Source organism: Leptonychotes weddellii, chromosome X (genome assembly GCF_054177405.1).
Source record: "Leptonychotes weddellii isolate Sample4059 chromosome X, ASM5417740v2, whole genome shotgun sequence".
Taxonomy (NCBI): Eukaryota; Metazoa; Chordata; class Mammalia; order Carnivora; family Phocidae; genus Leptonychotes; species Leptonychotes weddellii.
The window spans coordinates 70,989,806-71,009,215 of NC_138385.1; the positions used below are offsets into that span (position 1 = coordinate 70,989,806).

General features: G+C 52.1%; 1 protein-coding gene and 1 long non-coding RNA gene across 4 annotated transcripts in view; one reads left to right on the plus strand and one right to left on the minus strand.

Annotated features, from left to right (window-relative positions):
- The window catches only part of LOC115940540 (carbohydrate sulfotransferase 7), a 58,806-nt gene extending 41,239 nt beyond the window's left edge, over positions 1–17,567 (minus strand). Inside the window, exon 1 of one of the 3 annotated variants that reach the window (XR_004075276.2) lies at positions 3,022–11,528. Coding sequence is in view for 2 of the 3 variants with exons in the window: in XM_081809371.1 (XP_081665497.1) it covers positions 15,883–17,343 (1,461 nt within the window). In the remaining variant the exon portion in view is untranslated. Of the gene's footprint in view, positions 1–3,021; positions 11,529–15,830 lie in introns of those variants that run through there. The other 2 variants (XM_081809371.1, XM_081809369.1) reach the window with 2 other exon arrangements.
- LOC145717934 (uncharacterized) lies at positions 12,393–14,576 on the plus strand. The gene is made up of 3 exons (XR_014141463.1): positions 12,393–13,114; positions 13,859–13,908; positions 14,385–14,576. It is a non-coding gene; the product is annotated as an uncharacterized LOC145717934 (long non-coding RNA).
- Positions 17,568–19,410: the final 1,843 nt, after the last annotated feature.

Sequence of the window (19,410 nt, forward strand, 5' to 3'; positions counted from 1 at the left end):
AATGAAAAGGAATGAACTATTGATACACGTGACAACCTGGTGACCCTCCAGAGAATTCTGCGGAGAACAGATGACCTCAAAAGGTCACATACTGCATGATTCCATTTATGTAACAAACTTGAAATTATACAGTTATAGAGATGGTGAAGAGCTTAATGTTTGCCAAGGAAAGGTCGGATGGGGTGGGGTCTATGATTATAAAGGGGTAGCCCAAGAGATTTTCTTTATGCTGGTGGAACAGTTCTGTATGTTGATTGTGGTAGTGTTTACACATATCTATACGTGATCAGGTTCCACAGGTCTGTGTGCACACATACACACAGAATGAGGGCATGTAAAAACCGTTGAAAACTGGGGTCTATAGGTCGTACCAAGGTCAACTTCCTGGTGTTGATAGTGACCTACGTGAAAGATGCGACCTCTGGGAAAAGCTAGGTGAAGGATGCTCTGGACCTCCCTTTATTGTCTTTGCAACTTCCTAGGAGTCAATAATTATTTTGAATTTAAAAAATGGTCCTCTGCCACCGTTTCTTTGTGCCATGTGTTCAGCTCTCCATTTGGGTTGTTTTAAAGACCAGCAACAATGTGGCAGTAACTCAGGACGATTTTCTGTCAATAGCTCGCCAAGTGCGAAATGGTGCCTGGTCAGAGCCTGTGTCCTGACAAATGTCCCATTTATGGAGATATAGTACCAGCCCGACCTCTGGACCCCAAAGTGCTCTCTAAATCCTTTTATTAAAAATCTTTTTAAAAATTCATTTTATCTACCTGAAAGCTGCTTTTCACTCACGTTCATTTTTTTTTTTTTAATCAAATCACCGGCTGGTGAAGGTGGGAGGAGAGGAGCTCTGAAAACTCTGTGACTGCCTCTCGGGGGTCCGTGAACAACTGTGCTAAAGTCCCGCTGATCCAAGCTGGGCAGCCCACAGTGTGCCCGCAGCAACCTGACAAGGCCCCTTCCTTCTTCACACTGGAAATGGGTTCCTGTCCTCCCAGAGTTCCTGAACGTCACTGAACCAGGGCGGGGATGCTCAGCATATACCTTCCAGTTCTGACGTCTGCCTCCATGGAGCCTACACCCCCCCCAAGTAGAACCTAAAAAACCTCTCAGTTAATTTCCTAACATTTTCCCATTATTTCGGGTTGTGGGTTTTGGTTTTTTTTGTTTGGTTTTCTGTTTGTTTGTGTTTTTGAGAGAGAGAGTACGTGCACAAAAGTGGGGGGGGTGGGAGAGGGAGAGAGAGAATTTAAACAGACTCCCCACTGAGCGCAGAGCCCAAAGAGAGAGCCCTGAGATCATGACCTGAGCCGGAAACCAAGAGTTGGATGCTCAACCGACTGAGCCGCCCAGGTGCCCCTTGGGTTGTGTTTAAAACATAAGCATACCCATGAATTCTTAATGTGATGTTCCCCCAAATTCTTAAGCCCCAGTGTCTTAGATACAGGATTAAAATTTTAATTCACTCCAGATCTCACTCTTCGTACTACTTTGGGGCCCTGTTCATTTGAAGCTATGAAGTATTCAGCTTTGTGGGCAAATTTAAAAACCAGACCCTTGGTTTACCAGCAAGCTACAGTGACCAAGTACCTAGCATTGCTCCCCCCCCTTTTTTTTCAGCTGCTGGGCGTTTGACAATGAAGAATTAAATTTGAAGCTACTAAACTTCTTGGTTGAAACAATTCCCATTTACCCAGAATCTAGGGAAAATAAAAATGTTTGCTACTGCCTCCAGCACCTGAAATGAGTGTAGACCCTTCTGGATATTCTTTTTTAAAGATTTTTTTAAATTTTTAATTATTTGACAGAGCACAAGTAGGCAGAGCAGCAGGCAGAGGGAGAGGGAGAGGGAGAAGCAGGAGATCCAGCAATTCCATTTCTGGGTATTTATCCAAAGAAAATGAAAATACTAACTCAAAAAGATATATGCATCTCCATGTTCATTGCAGCATTATTTATAACAGCCAAGACAAGGAAGGAGGCTTACCCTACACACTACTGAGAATCTTTAAGAATCTCAAGATTAAGGGCGCCCGGGTCCTCAGTGGGTTAAGTAAGCATCTGCCTTCCGCTCAGGTCATGATCCCAGGGTCCTGGGATCAAGCCCCACGTCTGGGCTCCCTGCTCAGGTGGGAGTCTGCTTCTCCCTTTCCCTCTGTCCCTCCTCCTGCTTGTGCTCGCTCTCTCATAAGAAAATAAAAATCTTTAAAAAAAAATAAAAAGACCTATCCTGTACGATAACAGAAAACAGATAATAAAACAGTCTTAGTGCAATCAGTTTACAGAATTCTATAGAGATTTCAGTAGATCACTGTTTGGTGAAGCACACGAAAAGGGTTGTTTTCAAAATAGGTGGCATTGACGTGCGAAGTCTTTCCTTAATACTCAATTCACAAATTCGCTTGCACTTTAAAACAACAACAACAACAAAACCGATCATGTACTTAAAGATTCAAAGTCATACTCCAAAGACCTGGGTGTATCTGACCTCCTTTGCTACAGTTCCCCTGGTCTTTAAATGACCAGCTGGGCCCTAAAGGCGGCGGGCTGCCCGACCACCGAGAGCCTGGCTGCCCTCCAAGGGAGCGGAGCCCCACTGCGCCCCGCAGGCAGCTGGCTCGGCGGAGGCTCCGGGCGCTACGGTGCAGTAACTCGGGAAGACACTCGTAGCATTTTAATCACACTTTTGTCGACCTTCGAGGCCGGGATGGGGGAGGAGGAAGAATCGCCTTCCTGCTGGCCTTCAAGTTTAAGAACATTCGAGTCGCCCAGAGGAACGCGCAGCCCCGCCGCTCTCGGCGGCCTCCCTCACCGGGTTGGGAGGCAGGAACCCGGCCCGCCCCCCGCCCCCCGTCCCAGCCCCTCCGAGGGCATCTGCCAGCTTTACACGGACACCTCACTTCCCTCCTCCAATTGCACTTGGAGATTTTCAGCCGCCCTTCTTCCAAGTGCTTCTCAGCGTCGCCTCCGGAGGTACCCCCCCCCGGCCCCCCGCCCCCCGGCCCCCGTCGCTGTCCACACACGTGTGCCAGGTGAGGCAGCCGGCGTGGACGACCGAAAGCCGCTTCGCAGATGCTCCGAGCCGGGGCCGGGCCCTGGGGCTTGGGCTGAGATTTCCGGGTATTCAGCCGGGCCCCTTACCACGGGCGAATTACTCTCCAGCCCATTGTAAGGGCCTTCCTCCTGGACCCAGTCCAGGACAAGTGGGCCAAGCACGGGCGTTAGCCTCCTCTTCGGCGGCCACGGCTCCTCGCGGGGGCTTCTCCCAACATCCTCCCCCGGCCCCACCCTCTGGGGATGAGGTTCCTGCCCAAGATCATCTGTTAACCCCCGCGAAGCTTTCTTAACCTTCCTGTTTTCACCTCAAATCGGTGAAACGCGGTGCTAAGGCAGACGGAAATGACTGACAGTGTTTACGACAATGGGGCCATCAAGTTGTTGGGTGGTTGTTTTTTTTTTTCTTTTTTAAGGGAGCTGCTTGGGGATAATGTGAAACTACTTGAAAACCCAGAAATGTCAAAGTGCGAGCATTCCCTCACTGTGACTCTCAAGCGAAATGTCATAGGAAACATTTAGTTAGCTCATGCAACCGCACCCCCCAAATTGCCTAGAAATGTACTTAAATAGCATAAATGTTATAAATTATTTCCAGACTTTCCGTGTGAAAAATTAAGTGTGTGGGGGGGTTACTGGTACATTTGCACTAGTCATACTTACTACTTAAAACAACTCTCACTTCAGGTGAAAACGGAGTTAAAGAAAAAAACCCACAAACAGAACTCTTGCCTGGGAGCAGGGGGAGAAACTAGGGGAGAAGCCACTTGCTGGGACCTGGGCAGCCCAGGCGGAGCTGAGCTGCCCCCCACCTCCTCGCCGCTCACAGGGAGAGAAAAGGACTCACTTCTCTGCTCCAGAAATCCAAGGAAAACCTCAACCCATGCGAGTCATTCATTGGTCAAGCCCCAGAGTCAGCCAGGGCCAAAATGAAATGGCCATTATATTTCCTCAACAGGACAGGATAAAATAATAACATGCTTCCAGTTTGATCATGCCCTCCCCCAGCGAAAAACATCCCAAGTTTCTGAGCTCACTCGAGAACAAAATGAATATGCTCCAAAACAGTATTTATGAAACTTGGGAACAGCTGAGTCTGCTTAGTTGGCTTTTGTTTTTTCCTTTCATTGAGCTGCTCCAAGGTATAATTTTAATTGGCATACATAATTGCTTTTGTGAGTAAAGTCGTTCCTGACTCAAATAAAGGAACTGAGTCAGTATCTTATAATATGCATTTGATCGCCCACCTGCAGATGTTTGTCATCTACCAAGTGGGGGCAGCCCCGGTTAGTGGGGGCTCGGGGCTAGGAAGTGCCGGAGCTTGGATCTGTCATTCAGGCAGCCCTCTGGCCCCCACAGGGGCTATTGGTTAATGGAGTGGATGAAGGTTGGGGGAGTGGAGGGGGTCACTGGGGTGGGTCTCTGCACTCAGCTGGGAAGTCTGCTCGAGATTCTCTCCCTCTCTCTCTCTGCACCCCCCACCCCGGCTCATTCGCTCATTCTCTCTCCCAAATAAATAAATACATCTTTAAAAAGCAAATGGCACAGCAGCTGAGAGCAGGTTCATTTTGGCACGGGAGGTCGGAGCGGGTAAACCAGTCCTCTCCCGGCCCGCAGGACCGCCAGAGATTGCCATATTTAGGACCAGGGCATGAATTTCTCTGGAGCTCGAAACTATTTCACTTTCCCTTTGCTGAGAAATAAAAATAGAACAAAAATAAATTTAAAAGGCATTCAATAATGCTAGGAATTCTGTTGTTCTTTGGCAGGGTGTGTTTGTGTGTGTTTCTTTTCAGCCAACCATCTCTCTTCTTTGCAAAACAGTCCCCCTTGCCATCCCTAGCTGGGGGAGGCGGGGGGAGGGGGGCAGAGTGCACAGAAAGGCAACAGTTGTTTGCAGAACCTGAAAAATGTATTATTTTCCTTTATTACATCCCTGTTGGTGATACCCTTTATTAGAGCAAGAAACAGCATCTGCTTTTATTGCTCTTAAAATCCGAATATTCAACATATGCCAGCTCTGGGCTGTATGAAAGGAGTCCTATTTTTGTCTGTTTTGGTTTTTTAATTTAAATTCAATTAGCCAACTGATAGTACATCACTAGTTTCAGGTGTAGTGTTCACTACACTATCAGTTGCGTATCACACCCAGTGCTCACCCCATCCCGTGCCCTCCTTCGTGCCCATCCCTCCGTTACCCCAGCCCCCCACCCACCTCCCCACCCACCCAGCAGCCCTCAGTTTGTTTCCCAGAGTTAAGAGTCTCGGAAGTCCTATTTTTAAAAACATTATCTTGGTTTTAGTCTTTTTGGCTTACTGTTCCCATAATCTCTCTGCAGCCGTGACGAGCCCTCTCCCGTCAAGCCTGGTCTCAGTCATGGGGGGAGAGTGACCTCAAAAGCTCTGGGGCCTTTTTCCCTACTGCTCCCATGAGCTGTATGTTCTCTAAGAACTGCTTCGGTTAGCCCCCCAAGTTCATGTGGGGGCTGCTCCTACCGTCCCTCAGTTTGTCATCTCTACAAAAGAACGCACAGTCTTGAGCCCCTACCTGCTCCCCATACCTCACAAATGATTCTGTCGTTGTTCTATTTCTGACTTTCTGTTATGGCTGGTTTCTCTGCTTCCAGCCTGCTGGTTGCCATGACCAAGGGACATCCATCACACAACATTCACCTCTCCCAACTGGCCCTCTAGACATTTTGCATGTCAGGCCAGATTTGAGGCCTCTTGCTGGCAGGGCCCGGGGACTGCCCTGCGTCCTCACGGCGCGCCCTGTGCCTTCTGGGGCTCCTCTGAACACCTGCCTGAAAGGCTTAACAGAAAGGGCTTCCATTCCACGCGCAAAAACCCGTCTGCCTCAGTGGCTGTTTCCAGAATGTCGCTCTACGGCAAAGCTCCTTGCCACTCGCGTTGATTTCAGGGGAGGGGAGTCTGTTCACCCTGAACACGGTGGTCGAGGTCAAACGTGGTGGTCGTCCTTTACGGCCTCTTAACCCCCTATCTGAAAACTATCCACTGTCGGCTGATGCCCCAGTTTCTGCTCGGCATCCCGCACGACGGTCTTTAATGTGACCGAGGCCAGCTGCAGATGTCACACCCGGACGCTGGCGTGGTGCCTGCAGGCTGGGGGTGGGGGGGAGGAGGGGGGCGGGGAGCAAAGCTGAAGGGCTCCAATTCTCATGAAGGCATCACTGAGCTCTGCGACTTTTCTCCAACTGAGACTGCTTCCTGTTCAGCTCCCAAACGGTTCTCCACTTCCCCATGCTCTTGAACCTGGGCCAGGACTGTTTCTTAGTCCTTACTGTGCTGATCCCATACCGCACGGAGGCAGAAATGTCTCTTTCAACAGAGCAGATTCCTTCAGCTCCACTTCGGGGTAAGAGGCTGAGGAGCCAGGAGACCTGGCAGAGAGGCACAGAGGGATTCATTTCTAAGTCACCTTGTTCAACTGGGCCAGCAGGGCCACAAAAGCGAGACCAGCTTAGCTTTTTTAGTTTCTATTCTTCTCTGGGCTGTTCAGGCGGAGGGCAGCCTGAGAAAAGGCAGACTGAGGAATTTTAAGCCAGGTTCTTATAAATGTTTTTTAAAAGCATCGCGCGGACTATTTATATTACATTTGTATTCATGGGAAGAAAATCTCTGCCGAGGCTAAAAAAAAAAAAAAAAACCTCTTCGAAAACCCTCTGAATCCTGTCTCGACAACTGCAAATGGGCACTTCTGCCCCCCACCCCCGCCCCCACCCCAGACTACGAAGAGGGCTCTCAGGAGCACAGAGAAAAATGGAGCAAGGGTTAAACCTTATTGAAAATCAGCCACATTCCCCCAGTGAGAGTGTCCTGAAATAGCGGAAGCTCCAGTCCACAGGTACGACCCCCGGCGTCAGCACCAGAAGGCCATCCTGACAAGGAGCTTGCTAAAGCCGCCGGCGTGCATCGGTGTGGCTTCATGAAAAGGTGATCGTTTTTGTTTCAAAGTGTATCCAGTCCTTCAAAAGGATCACAGGAATGCCGCTTGCTAAATACACGGGGGCTGCAGGAGGGCTAAGGCGGCGATTTCATCTGGGCATCCTGGTCACCACAACCCAAGGTATGGGCGCTCCTTCACCGTCTGAGACGCGCTGTGGGGTCAGAGAGAGGCAGGGTTCGGGGAAGAAGCGCTTTTCCACCCGCCACACTAGCTGAAGTGAAACCATTCGGCAAAATCCACGCTGGGGAAAGTCTGGGAAACAGACACTCCCAGAAACAGCTGCGGGGAGTTGAACACTGGTACAACCTTGAAGAACTTCACCTCTCAAAATGCAAAACATGTACACCACCCTTGGCCACATAAGGGTCACCCTACTGTAGCTGTTTTTCTCAGAGATATACTTACATGTGTGCATACGACACTATTAAAAATGTAGCAATGAAATATTGGGACTAGGAACTAGTTAAATATGTTATAATACACTCCTACGGTGTTTTACTAGGTTTCATTATTTTATTTCTGTAACCTTTATTTTTTTTAAAAAAACTAAATACATTTTATTTAATTTATATTTTTCAGAGGAGGGGAGTGGCAGAGGGAAGAGGGAGAGAGAATCTCCGGCAGAGTCCCCGCTGAGCACGGAGCCTGACGTGGGGCTCGATCTCATGACCCTGAGATCACGACCTGAGCCGAAATCAAGACTCGGATGCTCAACCGACTGAGCCACCCAGGCGCCCCTATTTCTATAACCTTTAGAACATACGTCACAAATAAGATTTTGTCACAACTGGATTTAGTGGAAGCAGAGGAATCGAGTCCACTATTTTCTGAAACACTGGTACAAAAAAGGCAAGGGAACAGTGCCTTAGAAAAGATTATTCAGAAAAACCCCTAAGCAAAAGCTCAATAATTCATCAGTAAGTTTAGTATGAACAGGTACAGATTTATTACAGTGAGCAGGCATTCAGTTCCAGGCTTAAGCCCATAAATCTTTCCCTAAACATTACCGATCCTTCTAAAGGACAAATGCTTGAGCTCGGCAGCACTTTAGACACTGTTAGCTGTTGGAACATTCCATAGAAAAATGGAAAATAATTTTGTGAGAAGAGGATGGCAACAGTCAGCAGCCAGTATTCTCAGACTTTCAAATTACCAAAGAGCATATACAATTTTAGTCGAGAAAAAGTCCACATTTTTTGAAAATTAAAGTTTTAGAGCGAAAAGCAACCTCCCCTCCCCTCTTTAACGGGCACAGAGATACTGAAAAAGTTCCTAAAAATCTAACTAACTGGTTTACGGAAAGAAAAACATGCCCTTATTAGTTGTTAAATGCAGTCCATCCGGAGACTCTTCAAACACAGGTGCTATTCGGGCCCTCGGCCGGTGGCCAGGAACTGGCGGTGAGGGGGCCAGAAAGCAGCGAACAAGTTCCCCGGGTGTGTTCTCTGCAGCGCCTGACCGACTTCAAGTACTTCTCCAAAACAGTGATTTAGATGCGCCGGAGTGGCTCAGTGGGTTAAGCATCTGCCTTCAGCTTGGGTCGTGATCCCGGGGTCCCAGGATCGAGCCCCGCGTTGGGCTCCCTGCTCAGCGGGGAGTCTGCTTCTCCCTCTCCCTCTGCCTGCCACTCCCCCTGCTTGTGCCTTCTCTCTTTCTCTCTCTCTCTCTCTCTCTCTCTCTCTCCCTCGGGCAAATAAATAAATAAAATATTAAAAAAAAGAAAAAACCAAAATAGTGATTGAGAATCTGGAACTTGTGAATTCTCTTCACCACCTTCTTCAAAGTCACGTTTTGGATAATCTCATCGTCGCTATCAGGTTTCTGGACTTGAGTAGATAGGAGCAGAAATCCAGTACAGCCAAGCACCGCGACTGCCTACAAATGGGGAGAATGGAAATTGGTGCGGCCACTTGATGGAAAATGGTGTGGCGGTGCCTCAAAAAAATTAAAAATAGAGCTGCCATGTGATCCGGGAATTCCACTTCTGGGTACTTATGCAAAGGAAACAAACACACTAACTCAAAAAGAGATCTGCTCCCCCACGTGCACTGCAGGATTATTCACAATGGCCAATGCGTGGGAGCCACCCAAGCGCCCATCAAGGGCTGAATGCACAGAGACAACTTGGCTCGTCTATATACAGTGGGCTATCAGTCAGCCATAAACCAGAAGGAAATCTTGTCACTTGTGGGAGTCTGGAGGGACCTTGAGGACATTATGCCTATGAAATAAGTCAGAGAAAGACAAATACCGTAGGACCTTCCTTAGATGTGGAATCTAAAAACAAACTCATGGAGAGAAACGGGTGAAGGGGGGTCGTAAGGCACAAACTTCCAGGTCTAAAATGAGGGATTCATGGAGATGTGGTGTACAGCACGGTGACTGTCGTTAATAATACTGTATGGCATATTTCAAGGTTGGTAAGAGAGTAGATCCTGAAAGTCCTCATCACAAGGAGAAACATGGTAACTGCACGCGGTGACGGGTTAACTAGGCTGTGATCCTTTCACAATAGACACAAATACGGAATCGCTATGCCGTGGCCCTGAAACTAACACGATGTTCTCAGTCAATTCTATCTCAATTAAAAATTTTTAAGGAATTAAAATTGAAAAGATTTAACTATCCCGGGCGCCTGGGTGGCTCAGTTGGTTAAGCAACTGCCTTCGGCTCAGGTCATGATCCTGGAGTCCCGGGATCGAGTCCCGCATCGGGCTCCCTGCTCAGCAGGGGGTCTGCTTCTCCCTCTGCCCTCTTCCCTCTCGTGCTCTCTGTCTCTCTCTCTCTCAAATAAATAAATAAAATCTTTAAAAAAAAAAAAAAAAGATTTAACTGTCCCAAAGAGGGCAAAATACGTTTGAATTTGCAGAAAACGTTTCTAGACAAATACTGCAAGAAATGTTATTTCTTCTAGGAAATACATGTGGCTGCTTCTGGAAAGTAAGACTGGTGGGTATTTTATATCCTTATATAACTTTTAAACTCTTTCTCCACCATGTGTTTATATTATTTCTAAAAAAAAAAATTGGGGGCGCTAGTTTCAACATAGCACCTGATTTCAATCCGCTGGCTGTGTTAGCCTTGACAATTACCCAACCTCTCTGGGTTTGTTTCGCCATCTGCAAACGGGGATGCTATGTACCTCATGCACCTGCGATGAGGACTAACTCCACACAACACGCGTGGAACGAGTAACACAGTGCTCAAGACAGGCACGCAATAAACGTCACCTCCCCTTAGCTCCAAGAAACCCCGGAAATCCTCTTAACCTCTGTTCTTACCGGCAAGAACACTAAAGCCAAAAAGGTTTAGGGGCTTGCCTATTGACAAGATACTTCTTGTCAATCAAGAAGTAACCAGGAGAGTCAGGCCTAAAGCCTGGGTTCCCACCCCCTAACATAAAAACTGATTTCCCATGCCCTAAGGAATGACTCTGTAACTATCTCGTGGCCACACCTCACTTTGGTAGGGCCAGCCTCCTCCCCGGCCTCACTCACCAGACTGGAGGAGTCTTGATTTTTCCCTAAACACCAAATCCACCAGCACCTGAGGGGTTCCTGCCCAGGAAGGCAGCCCCACAGAGGAGCTCCAATTACGTCTTGATCAAAGGCAGCACTAACCCCACAAGGGGATAATAGGATTTGGATGTGGGTGTGTTTTAAAGGGTTTTTTATTTATTTATTTATTTGACAGAGAGAGAGAGACAGAGAGAGAGGGAACACAAGCAGGGGGAGGGGGAGAGGAAGAAGCAGGCTTCCCGCCGAGCAGGGAGCCCGATGTGGGGCTCGATCCCAGGACCCTGGGATCATGACCTGAGCCGAAGGCAGACGCTTAACGACTGAGCTACCCAGGCGCCCCGGATGTGGGTGTGTTTTTTAAAAAAACATACCCCATCCTAATTTCCAGCCCTCTGGCTTGAATACAACACCTGCCTCGACTTATGATCGGGAGTTTTTTTTAAGATCTTATTTATTTATTTATTTGAGAGAGAGAGAGAGAGAGAGCAGGAAGAGGGGCAGAGGGAGAGGGAGAAGCAGACTCCCCACTGAGCAGGGAACCTGATGCAGGACTTGATCCCAGGACCCTGAGATCACGACCTGAGCTGAAGGCAGACGCTTAACTGACTGAGCCGCCCAGGCGCCCCTGACCGGGGGTTTAAATGGATTTTGTTGAATGAGAAAATCTATGTGGGGACAATGTTTAACGAATGCCTGTTCTGTGTTTAGGCAAGAGGTTCTCCTTTGAATGATATTTATGCATAAGCCGTTTGGGGCATAGTATCCTGATTAAGATGGAACGACTTTGAAAACGCTTTGGTGGGGAGTTGGTGGTAGCTGGTCATTTCTTTTTCTGTTTGGATGGTTTCCTTAGAAAGAAAGCTTTCTGATCGTTGGGTTATTAGTTTATAGTGCACTTACCTCCTTTCCTCAATTCATTCAAAGGGTCCATCTGGGGCGCCTGGTGGCTTAGTCAGTTGAGTGACTGCCTTTAGCTCAGGTCATGATCCCGGAGTCCCGGGATCAAGTCCTGCGTCAAGCTCCCTGCTCAGTGGGGGGTCTGCTTCTCCCTCTGACCCTCTCCCCTCTCATGCTCTCTCTCTTTCTCAAATAAATAAATAAAATCCTTAAAAAAAAAGGGGGGGGGTCCATTTATCTTGTCAAGGACAAAGACCAAGGTGTCTTAAATGCCTACCGGAATGAAATCTTGGGGCCTCCCCCAGGGGGAGGTCAAGGGGAGACATGCTGAAAAGGACAGGACAGCACATCCATCTGTTTGGATAGTGTGTACAATGATGGATTATTAGGTAAGAAGCCAGGACAGCAAAGCATTTAAAGGAATGTGAGAGGGTGATAAGTGGAGCCGTGGATAATTGAAGACAGTTTTTCCCTTTCCATATTAACACCCTCCAGCTGCTTGGAGCCTCACAGCTCCAAGTTCCTTTACATAAAATGCGGTGGCACACCCTTCGCTGCTCACCCACAGCCCTCGAGGCCCCCACCTGGATCTTATTCCAGGGGCAACAAACCCGCCCGGGTGACGGACCAGGACTGGTCAGGTCTGCGGTTCTCGACTTCGGCCGGCCCGCACAATCACTTGGGGAGCTTTTGGACCATCCCAATGCCTGGACCCCACCCCGGACCAATGAAATCAGAATCCCTGGGGGGTGGAGCCCAGGCACTGACATTAATTTAAAAAAAAAGCCCCTCAGGTGAATGTAATGCTCAGCCAGGGCTGAGAACCATGGGTCTAAGCCAATGACTGACCATCCCGTTTTCCCTTTTGCCAATTACTGGGCTCGTGCGGGCCATGTGAACGAGTGCCAGCCAGTGAGAAATAATAAAAGGACGTCGGCTGTGGGGGTGGGGGGGCGGTTCTGGGAAGGTTTTATAACCAGATTGAAGGCGAGACACACGAGGGAAAACTCCTCCGCCCCTTCCTTACTCACTAACCAGCTTCCTTCCTTCCTGCGTTTTAACAACCCTGCATAGCTATGTGAGGAAGTGATGCTTGCAGCTGAGGCTACCATCTTGTGACAGCGGGAGGAGACGCCGCAGAAGGAAAGCCAAGAAGGTGGCAAAGACAGCAAAGGGCCTGAGTCCTTGGTGACTTGGTTTAGGGTGCTGTGGTCCCCACCCAGGCCTGAAAAATGGTGCCCTGACTCCTTCCCTGCCATATCCTGGCTGTCAGGTATGCGCCGGCCAGAAGCTGATCTGGTTAACTCAGGGGCGGCCCCCCCTCCCTGCTGGGCTGGGGGTGTCACCAGCTAGACCCCCGAGGCCTGACGTTGACTGCCACCTGCTTGTACTCACTGACCCTTGTCCCACGTTTTTCCTTAAGCTCTTCTTCCAGGCTTCTCTCTTAACTCAGGCAAATGGAGACCAAAAACACCCCTCGAACTATAGCGACCGCCCCGACGAGACCTCCAGCCAGACAAGACCGCCTAGGCCAGTTTGAGCATAACCGCCCCCCAGCCCCACTCGCACCTGTGCCGATGACCACGGAGTGACCTCTAGAATGACCGACAACTACTTGTACCTCGTTGTAATACCAAGATCTCCGCCCAAGGAGGAGCACAAGCCTCCCTTACATAACAGGTGTGTATCGGCAGGTGTCCTTAAGGCGCATGCGCGGCCTCATGCCCGCCTCTACAGATGATCCCAAGGCTCCCCTACCTAAATATTCATCCTAACCCTAAACAAAAGGAACCCATTCACCCTTGCTCGGGGAGTTATTGCCCGTGATCTTATTTGATGTGATCTTATTTGATGCAAATAAAGTTTCCTTTGTGCAGCAACTCCACCTGCTGTATTTGTGACTCACCAAGGAGCCAACTCCCGTCGTGGGTTCAGTTACCGGGTGTGGATGATGCCCCGCGGGAAGGCCAGCCCGGGGGAGGGCGGCTGCCGAGTCGCCGGCTTTTCTGCGCAGGTGCTCCCGGCAGCTCAGGGGTATTTTATTGATTCGCTCAGCAGCTGGAGCTTATGCATAGTAAGGCTAAGTGTGTTTTCCACCCCAGCCTAGCCTCTTGGCCTGGCCCAGGTGCCAAAGGTGCTGCGAGGGGACACGAAGGGGGCCGGGTAAGGAGAGATGCTGAGCGCCGGGCTCTAACACCCGCGCTGCCCCACCCTCGCCAGGCCAGGTGTGACTTTGGGCAGGTTACCTGACCTAGAGCTCTGAGTCCCGGATTCATCTGTAAAACCGATGCTAGGCCAAAGTAATGACACCTGTACAATGCTTACCTCGGCGCGCGGCACAGGGGGGCCCATCCCCTTCCGCAGAGGAGAGTGGGGCAGATTTTTTGGCAACCCCTCAGTGGATCAGTAAGGTTATCTTTCTAGGAACCAGGAATACACGCATTATGATGAATCCACTGGCTGATGGCGACATGGTAAGTGCCCAATAATTCCAGCAGAAGTGTGGGAAGAAGGGCTCAGTCACCAACGTAGGGAAAGAGCCTAGAGCTTGCTCCCAGATGTCCCTGCCGCCCTGCAAAGGAAGCCTCACTGGCCTTCGGAACAGCGGCACCAATGTCACGCACCCAGATTCTAACTTCCTAAGGGAAGGGTGCAGATTGTACCCTCTACCCTCCTCTCTATTCTCTTTCTTTCTTCACCCCAGTCTGAGCTCAGCAAATGCTAGTAAAAAATGAAAACTATGAAGATTTCTGGGAGATCGTCAGTTCTTAAAGCCATAAAAATGCTGCAGAATTCGTCCCAGAGAGGCTTTCCCCCAGGCCTGGGAGGGAGGGTGAGGGGCCATTATGCTACTTACATCTGCAAAAACAGGATTAGCAGATGAAAGGATGTTTTTGTTAAGATGTGACAAGTCACCCTGTGCCTTACCTTCCTTTGCTCTGGAAATCAGGAAAGAACGCAGACTTCCTAGTAATTACAGAAACTGACCACGAAAACCCCTTGATTACTGGGAGAAAAATCAGTCAGCTTCCGAAAGCATCTGCAGCCCTGGTCTATGAAACAACCACCAAATCCATCCTCATTAACATCTTCAACTTTGTCCTCAGAGCTTCATCCCAGGGGAATACTGGATTACACTATAAAATAATGAATGGAAACTTAAGTCACTTCCGCCCACCCGGCCCGGCTTTTCCTCCTCCTCTGGACTGCACAGGGCAGAAGCCTGCCCCCCTTCCAAGTCACACACAGTTTGGGGAAACGTGTTCCCATACCGCTAACTAGACTCCTAAGGTCAGCATGGTGCAGAACAAAGTACAGGCCAGACATGGACCCAGACACGGAACACACGCCGAGGTCATTTACGCCCATCTTAGCATCTTCGGATGGATGCTTTATAGAGAAAGGACACAAAAAACCGGGAGGGGGGGGGGTGTCTTTCCACAGCTGAAGCTGTTTCTGCCACTCTAAGATTCCCTCTCCCAGAGGGATGGGGCAGGGTGCAGAAAGCCCAGCCCTCGGGTCTTGTCGGCACTAGAGGAAGCTGACTAGGCAGCTCTTGTGACCTGATGTGAATGGGATATGGTCCAATATCCTGCCAACGCCAGCCGTGGAGGGGGATGGGGGCAGGGAGATGTTCCATGAGCCAGGGGAAAGCAAAGTCCATTCGATGCGGCTAGCCCACAGCAGGAGACACACACGTGTGCAAAAACCGTCGCGAGTAAGGCCTTGTCTACACCTAATGCTTGGTAACTTAGAAGGCACGGCCTGGAGCTGCGCTTTAGGGAAACAGAGGCAGAGAGTAAGTGTGAAACAGATTAGGGGCAGGGAGGGTAAGAGTCGATAACTTTGCACCAAACCCTGCTTTGGGCTTTCTCCGCGCCTGCAAACACTGTGGCACAGTTTTCCCACGGGAACAGATTGGTGTCAAGATAAAAGCCATCAGCCTCAAATGGCCCCCGAAATCAGATACTTTTCATGCCAATTTCCAGTCTCAAGTTCCATGATGACTGTTTCACGAACCTTCTTCACTCTCCTCAGACCTCTTCCCTCCTCTGCCCCTCTTCTCTCTCCCTCTCCTCGCCCCAGTCTCCCAACAGGTGACCGACCTTAACTCCTACTTCACTGGGGGGACCGGGAGTGCGGAGACCTGGGTTCCGCCTCAGCCACACTTAACCCCGCTCGTCTCAGGGCCCTCCTCTTAGGGGGCAGGTGGCTACGCTGGCGATCCCGACGAGTCTCTTCCAAATTCCACCAGCCGCGCTTTCCCACCCGCTCGGATCTATTCAGCCAGCGTGAGATCTGGGACGGCATCCACCCCCCACCCCTTCCCCCTGCAGGCTGGTCTGAGCTCCCCAAAGACCCTTCCCTGCCCGCAACCCGCCCGGGGCCACCTTACCCGGATCCGTCCCGGGGACGCGCGTTGGGGGGGGGGGCGGGGCGGGCAGGGGCTACGTGGCGCCGTCGGCCTCGGTCTCAAGCGGCTTCTCCTCCTCCACGGGCGGCTCCAGCTCGCCCTCCTCTCCGCTGCGAGGGTAGGCCAGCAGCCGCATGGCTGGAGCGCAGGCCGCCTCCACCTGGCGCACCTGCTCTCGGCTCAGGCGCTCGCGCCAGGCGTGCACGGCCTCGCGGGCGTCGCGCGCCGACAGGTGGAAAGGTCGGTCGGCGCCGTAGGCCGCGCCCCGCGTCATGTTGAGCGCGAAGGCGTCGAGCGCGGCGAGCGCGCGCAGCCCGGAGAAGCGCAGCAGGCGGCGCAGCTGGGTGCGCGGCTGCCGCACCAGGTCCTCGTAGCGCAGCCTCAGGTAGCGGCGCCGCAGCCAGGCGGGCGCGCCGCGCGCGAACAGCAGATCGCGCAGCCAGGCTTCGCAGATCACCTCGAGCGCGCCGGTCAGGAAGAAGTCGGCGCGCGGTGCGGCGGGCAGGGCGCGGGCCTGGCCCCCGGGCCGAGCGCCCACGCCGTGCGCCAGTAGCACGCGGTGGAAGCGGTCGCCCCGCTGGCGGGTGCGCAGCACCTGGATGCTCTCGCGCAGCAGCCCCTGCCTGGACTTGAGGCGCGAGTTGTGCACGGCCCGCGGGTCGCGGAAAAGTTGCACCACCTTCAGGTTGAGGCCGGGGTCCCGCAGCAGGGGCACCAGCACGCCCAGGTCGAGGAGGCGCACGTCCTTGATGACCACCACCGGGTACTTGCGGCACTCGGCCTCCAGGGCGCGTAGAGCCACGGGCGGGCAGCTGCGCTCGCAGGCGGCATCCTCGACGAGGCCGACCTCAGCGCGGGCACGGGGCGCGCCGGGGCACAGCGGCGGCGAGCAGATGACCTTGTTGGTCCGCCAGCGAAAGAGGGCGGCCGTGGTGAGATTGGCTGCGCCCGGGGCGCGCGCGGCGGGGTCCCCCGGCGGCGCGTACAGCCGCAGCACCGAGAAGTCGCAGCGGAAGAGCGAGCGCAGCATGTCGCGCAGCGCGCCCTGCAGGCTCTCGGCGTCGCCCGGATACAGCGCCTGCCATAGATGCCACATGGGCTCGTACAAGTAGAAAACGTCCGGGTGCTGGTTAAAGAGCTCGCCCAGGAACGACGAGCCGGTGCGCCAGGTGGCATGCACATAGATGTGCTGCTTCTCGCGAGACACCGCCTCCCCGACGGCGCCGCTGAGGTTGCCCGGGGGCCGGGGGGGCTGGCCCGCGTCCCCCTCCGCGGCCGGCCGCGCCTCCCCGCCCTGCTCGCGCTCGCCCGCCGCCGCCGCCTCCAAGCTCCAGACTCCCAGGCTGCGCTGCACGCCCGGGCAGTGCCCGGCGCCCTTGTCGCCGTCGCGGCCGCCGTCCAGCACGGAGGGGATGAGCAGCAGCACCAGCGTGTACAGCACCAAGAGCAGCGCAAACTTGCAGGACTCCCGGCGCCGCCGCCGCCGGCCCTTCATCGTTCACCGAGCCCCCCACCCTCCGAGCGGGTGGGGCGCCCGTCCTCTCCCCTTCCTCAGAAATCCCGTCCTGAGCCCGCTCCTGCGGCCTCTTCGGGCCCCTCTGCGCCGGGAGGGGGGAGGAGGAGCGGAGCGACCGACCGAGCCGTGCATCCACCAGGGGGAACTTAGGAGGCGGTGGTGCTGGTGGCGGCGCCCCTGTCCTCTCTCGGCTCAGCTGCTGCCGAGTCGCCTATTGGCTGCTTTGGCCGCCGCCCGCCCCGCCTTCAACCTCGCCGCTTCTCCCCGCCTCTTTACCCGCCCGGGATCGCCCACGGCTCCGCCAGATCTGGGCGGGGTTGCCGCGGGGTGGGGACGATGGTTGGGGTGCACCGAGCCAGACCCCACCTTTCCCCAACCCCTCCGTCGTGAAGTCAAGTCTTCATGAATCGACTTCAAGCAAGGGAGGGGCTCGTGTGTACGGAATGTACCCAGTGACTGGACACGGACCCCACCCGGAGGACTCCACCGCCTCTCCTGTTTTTATGTCCCCTGCCTGGTCATCTCTGTCGTTGGCAGGCTCGCCTCCATCCTCTTGAGAGCGGGGCTCCTGGTCCCTATCCACGTCCAGCGCCCCCATCAGCCCCGGGGGGGTGTCACTGAGCTCTGGGTGGGAGAACTCCTCCGCTAAGATAAAGATACGCAGTTGCACATTGCGTGGTGGACCCGAGGGATTGGAAGCGCTGATGCATTCACGCAGGGCAATCAATGTGAACTTTCAAGTGTTGCCTCCCTTAGGGCTTTTGCCCGCCGAGGGCTATGCACATTTCCAGACACCCTGAAGATCAGTTTACTCATTTGTAAAATGCAGATAATTTTTAGCACCTCCGTACCTCCTGTCGTTGTGTGAGATTGGGGGGGGGGCGTCGTTTGTTAGCACCGCATAACCTAGCCTGTTCTGACACGTGAGCAAAAAGACATTTACAGGGGCGCCTGGGTGGCTCAGTTGGTGAAGCGTCTGCCTTCAGCTCAGGTCATGATCCCGGGGTCCTGGGATCGAGTCCCACATCGCGCTCCCTGCTCAGCGGAGAGTCTGCTCCTCCCTCTCCCCCTGCCCCCCCCCCCCGCTTATGCTCTCTCTCTCTCTCTCCCCCAAACAAATAAATAAAATCTTTTTTTTTTTTAAAAAAAGACATTTACAGAACTAGAGTGGTAGGATGGTGGACTTTCTCAGGAGCTCAATGTTTAAAAGGACCCATAAGCAGGGATATGTACTCGAGGTTGGATGAAAAAGTGACAGGAAGTCCAAGAGGCAGATTAAGCTTAAAGTTGCTGAAGTCCAAAAGAGAACGGAAAAAGATAATTTTTGCTCTGTTTCAGCAGGGATAATGAACAAGGATAATGAACACCCCCTTGGAGGAAGGTGTTGTAAGGTTAACAGAAGATAGAAAGCAAATCTACTCCTCTCCACCAGGGGAAGGTGTTCAAATGGGAAAAATGAGAACATCTCCACAAAGATCTCCGGTCTTTTTTTTTTTTTTTTTTTAAGATTTTATTTATTTATCAGAGAGAGAGACAGAGGCAGGCAGAGGGAGAAGCAGGCTCCCCGCTCAGCAAGGAGCCCGATGCGGGACTCGATCCCAGGACCCGGGGATCATGACCTGAGCTGAAGGCAGACGCTCAACCGACTGAGCCACCCAGGCGTCCCTCCGGTCTTTTTCATCACAGAAACTACCCCACTTCTGAAATCACTCGCTGAAGCATCCTGCCATCTGTCCACAATTCTCTGGCCTTTTGGCCACTTGTTCAAATCCTCTCTATTCTGCAACCTCATTGACCACTACCGCCACTTTGTTCTTAATTTTTCATATTCGGCGAAGAGACCCCAGACCGTTATTTTAATAACAGTTCTGCCAATAACCTAAATTCCCTGACTTTGTCTTTTCATTACTCATTTAGCAACATCCCCCTGTTAAACCCTGCTTTGGGCTTTCTCCCTGCCTGCAAACACTGTTGCAGGAAGTTTTCCCCACAGGACAGATAAAGTTATCATCATCCACCTCAAATGGTCCCTGAAATCCTATACTT